At 39.0% G+C, this 5,184-nt stretch overlaps 1 protein-coding gene across 1 annotated transcript in view; it reads right to left on the bottom strand.

Annotated features, from left to right (window-relative positions):
• The window catches only part of hey2 (hes-related family bHLH transcription factor with YRPW motif 2), a 7,483-nt gene extending 3,168 nt beyond the window's left edge, over nt 1-4,315 (bottom strand). The window contains exons 1-5 of the mRNA XM_023410355.2: nt 3,987-4,315; nt 3,654-3,872; nt 2,040-2,118; nt 1,857-1,940; nt 600-681 (exon numbers count right to left, since the gene is read on the bottom strand). Coding sequence (XP_023266123.1) covers nt 600-681; nt 1,857-1,940; nt 2,040-2,118; nt 3,654-3,739 — 331 coding nt within the window. The 5' untranslated portion in view covers nt 3,740-3,872; nt 3,987-4,315. The remainder of the gene's footprint in view (nt 1-599; nt 682-1,856; nt 1,941-2,039; nt 2,119-3,653; nt 3,873-3,986) is intronic.
• Between the last annotated feature and the right edge of the window lie 869 nt (nt 4,316-5,184).

Raw genomic sequence — 5,184 nt, 5'->3', positions numbered from 1 at the left:
GCCGGCTTTATGAAAGCAAACAGCGCTGCTCAGGGTCAAGTGGTGCTTTTATCCCGGCACTGCTTTCCCATGGACTCACCACCTCCCTCTGTCACACACACACACACACACACACACACACACACATCTGAGGGACACAAACTGAACGACTGATGAAAAAAATCATATCTGACACCATAAAACTTTTTTGCTTTTCAGTCAAGCTCACAGTCTCTTTGCTGGTGGAAGAAGAAAAGAAAATCATGGTGGGAAAAATTCAGCTGAATGGAAACTGATAAACTGTCCGTTAGATACAGTGTAACCTGAGCCCGGTGAGTATCCGCTGGTTCAAACTCTCACTCATGACTTCTATTTTGTGTCAGTAAAAAATACATTTGGACATTCTTAGTTGTGTTTTTGTCCGAGTTTAGACACGGAGCCTTTCAGAGCTACGACCGGTGAGCAAGAGCTAAGAAGCTAAGAGGACAAAGTGAGCATGTGAGTGGACCTGAGGCTTAGAGTATGTTGCAGAAGCTCTGTCCTCTGTGTGGGATCAGTGTGCAAACTGGTGCAACGATGCACATGAAGGAGGGTTTACACAGATATCGTGTTGTGTTTACCTTTCCCTCCTGTGGCCTGCAGCATCTTCAGGTGGTCCACGGTCATCTGGAGGATCTCTGCCTTCTCCAGTTTAGCAGAACCCTGAAAGAAACAAAGACAAAGGTTTAGAGCAGGACACCTGTAAAAGTTCTGTCGCAAATCTGACTCTATGATAAATGATCATGATGTAATCTTTTACAGCCGAGCATCACTTATTACACTTAGCGACGGTTTGAACATTTTAGTTTTATAGACATTTGACATTTCCTGATATATATCCATATTAAAAAAATCATTCTCATCATTACCCATATGCAAATGTAATATATGTACATATATTGAATTTCTATATATGACATGTATATGTACATATAAAATAAAAGCACATATGTAAAAATTATATATAGAAATAAATTTGAATTATTTCATATATTGACATATATGTCTAGCCCATACAAATATATATGTTTATGTATGTCTGCTTATATTATAGACATATGTTAATAAATATATATCCATCCCAAAGCCTGTCAGTATATGCTGATATTATAAACTGTCTAAGAGTCTGAGACTACTGTCCTAAAATAGGAAGAGACATGTTTAAAATAAATGAGAAATTAAAAAGAACAACATATATTAGCATATAGATTTTTTTATATGTAGTCTACATCTTTGTTGTTCTTATATAAATTAAAAAAAAATATTATTAACATATATGGTCGCTACATGTCAACATGTCATATACAATTCATAATATACTGTAGATATTTATTATATATGTGCATATACACATTTTACTATGGTTATTTCATATATGTTATAAACTTAAATATAGATATATATATATTTGATAATCATATGTCACATATGTGGCAGCATCACTCTTGATATAAGGACATATATGTCACATATTACATTTCTGTATGGGTAGTGGCGCAGACCTAATGTGCATTTTATGACTAAAGCATCAAAGTTTCAGAATAAAATCTTCATACATGAAGGTTTGGTTCCAGACATGGAGGCAGTTTATATCTGACCTCTGGTGACCTTGAGAGGTCAGCGTTGCAATTTTGCAGTTTTTGCCAGATCAGTCTCCGTTATAATCATGTATTATGTATGGAATATATATACATATACATATATATATATATATATCTAATGTGAAGCATGATGAGAAGACTAAACCAGGAAACAACTAAATGACAGAAGTGTATATCAATACATATATTGTAGCTTGTAAGGTGGAGAAGTCCACAGGTGATTAACACCGATCTCACCTGCTTCTCGAACGCCGTGGGGACGAGTCTCCGCAACTCTGACAAACTGTTGTTGATCCTGTCTCTGCGTCTCTTCTCAATAATCTGAGTAAACGAATAAAAGAAAAACACACTGTCTCTGGTCTGTAAATCCTCAAACGCAGTACAATTCTCCTTTATTAGTAATATAAATAATAACTTTACCCCTCTGCGTTTTTTCCTCGCCATCACCTGAGTGGTTGTCGTCGGTGATCCACATCTTATAAAGGATGCTTTCATGTGCCTGGGAAAAAACAATGACATGATAGCAGGGATTCAGATTATGACCTGTCCACTGAGGAATGTGTTCAACTGTTTAAATGTTTGGTTTTTGGGTTTCGGGCCGTTTGGGAAAACGTCCATCAGGATGTTGTAGGAAAAACAGCATTTTTAAAACACAAATGTTGAATTTAATTGTCTTTTATCTGTTTTTTTTTATTTGTTATTCCAGAGATCACATCCAGATGTTCCCATCGGCTGCAACAGAATCTGACTTTCGACAATCAGCAGTAAAACCTTTCACTGTTGTCAGACTTGTCTCTGATGAGATGTGACCTACTGAAGCAATGAAAAGGACATTTTCCTCCTGTATTCTGACGGATTTATTCCTCTGCAAATCCACCAAAGACATGATGAGCCATTTCTACATGATCTCTCCAGCAGGGAATCTCCCTTCAGCATCACTGCTGTTCTTCTTTCACACAATTCAAATGTACTTTTCTCCACATTTCAGAGCGAAATATTGTAGTTTTTACTGCACTATATTTAACAAATGTAGTTACTAAAAATTAAGATTTTAATGGCAAAACATACTATAAGTAAAATATGATGCATTATTATAGATTAAACTCCCCAAAGGAATAAGAAATAGTTCAAATGAGCTCCACCTCAGTAAAACATATGTTACTTAAACCCTCATGTGTCAGTCATGATATATTACACTCAATGGGAGGATTTGTACTTTTACTGTCACTATTACTTTCTGTGCAGGACTTTTACATCGCTTCAGCTACTTCTAATTAAATAATGCAGTAATGATCTGTTGAAGACACCTCTTTTCTGGAGGTTGTAGAAAGTGATTGTGGGAAATGTGGAGATGTAGGACTTCAGTAATAAACAGAATGTTCCAGAAAAAGAAATGAAAATAGAAAAAGTTTAATATCAGACCGGCTCAGTTGCTGTTTTATGGGTGTGGGAGATTTTATTCCTTCTGACTGACAAGCTCATACTCTATATCAGCTGTCCTTTAGTCCACTTTTATTTTATTCTACTTGCAGAAGCAGGTGAGTGGGGTCAGGTCACATCCTGTCAGATGGACAGGTGACCTCTCCTCAGGTGGATTTATTTAATTTCACTTCCAGACACTTAATGTCAGCTGTAACAAACTGCTGCCTTCTGCTCTGGACTTTCCGCACCATCTAGATTTAGAATTGTATTATTATTTAAATAGGAGCAGTATAAGATTTAGTAACACGCTTAATTCTATCATTTCACCTCCTTTTTGAAAGTATAATGTTGGACTTTATTTTATAAAATGAGATGCAGGAGTGGTTTGATATATCACTAAAAAATAATACACAACATATTTGATAAAAATGTGAAAAATTCTCTGGATCCAGCTTTTTCCATGAATTTCCCCAGAAAAAGAAAGTTTAAGAACAAAAACGTGACATTTGAGCGTCCCGTTTCATTTTCTTATATATTAAATATAAAATCAGATTAATCATTAGCCACTGAAGATTTTTTATTGGGAATTTAACTGAAGAACGAAACACTCACCCTGGATAAATGTTCTCACTGCCCACATCGATGGTCTCCTCTACGTCACTCTCCGCCGAGCTGCTGTCCTCACATGGCCGCTTCATGGTGCATGGACGGCGGGCAGGGCTGGGCTGTCTGTCCCCGGGACGAGACGCGGAGGTGTTGGAGGTCAAGTTAATAAAAAAAAGGTTTCCTCCTCTCTTACCAACAAAGTTACGATGAGTCCTGTGATCTGCTCTAGAGATATAAATGAATAAAGAAATTACATTAAAGGTGAAAATACTGTGACAGAGGTGAACTAAAGGCCCTGCATTAAAATACCGTTAATACTGATGAGTGGAAATGTCTTACAGGAGTATGACATCAGGTTCAGGCTCAGGTTTGTTTCATCCAGGGGTTGGTGAAGTCGCAGGTTTCCTCCCAGAAAGCAAAACTCAAGTTTCCTCTTGCAAACGTTTGAAATTAAAGATCCCTCCCAGCAAAACATCAGCGTACAACCGATCTGAAGTCAGTGAAAGAAAAACTCCTCGAAGTGTTCAGTGTAAAATAATTTCACTGGAGCTCTGGGAGTTGTTGTTGTTTTTCCAGCGGTGTGTGTCCGGTAAATAGTCCGAGACAGGTGGCCTGTGAGGCGCCTGCAGACTGGACTGGTGACCGGTGTGTCCTCCTCCTCCTCCTCCTCCTCCTCCTCTGCTGCTGGAGCTTTCCCACGGAGCCTGGGAGCCACACACACACACACACACACACACACACACACACACAAACTCAAGCAGCAAGTTTGAGATGGAAGATTTGTGCAGTCTCGGCAGGGCTGGTCCTTCTCTCCTGATAATACCGCCTGTCTGGTTCAGACGGTGTGTGTGTGTGTGTGTGTGTGTGTGTGTGTGTGTGTGTGTGTGTGTGACAGACAAGTGCATGGGAATGAGGCCACTTCTTACAGTCAAAAAATAGCCATTATATAAGGCAGTAGGTTTCAGGCTGGTCTGCAGCAGAGCAGCTGAACATCCACCATGTCTCCTTTACTTCCACTTTCTCCATCAGCTCTGATCGCTGCTGTTTGCAGCTGCTGCTCTTTCTCTTTCACATCTTTACCTACAGTTTAACCAGCTCAGCTCTACGTTATACTACTAACTCCTGCCATCTATTCTAACGTGACTCTGTTGGTCCCAAACTAACCTGATGACTATAACTACTAACTAGTTTGTACTAAGAGGATGTGTCCACACGGTTTTCTCTCACTTGGGCTCCCATGATGCAACATGCTCTGTTCTTCACAGTAACTTGAAGAGATTTATTTATTTAATCCAACTTTTTTCACCTGTTTTTGTCGGTAACTTTTTTCATTATGTTTTATTATTTACAGCCACTTGGCTCAGAGACTGATCAGCTGTGTAGAGGTGAAACAGCACATATGATAACACCGTTACCTCTGGGCGGAACTGTTATTATGTTCACTGCAGCAAGTAACAATCAACAGTATATACTGCTGTTCATTGTCTCTCTCTCTTCCCCCCCCCATTCTCCCCTTCCCTAGAGGCAGACCCCCCCC

This window comes from Seriola lalandi, unplaced genomic scaffold, assembly GCF_002814215.2.
Source record: "Seriola lalandi dorsalis isolate HSWRI2012SDOR001 ecotype SW California unplaced genomic scaffold, Sedor1 jcf7180002054423, whole genome shotgun sequence".
NCBI classification, from domain to species: domain Eukaryota; kingdom Metazoa; phylum Chordata; class Actinopteri; order Carangiformes; family Carangidae; genus Seriola; species Seriola lalandi.
This window is presented reverse-complemented; position numbering and strand designations above follow the sequence as displayed.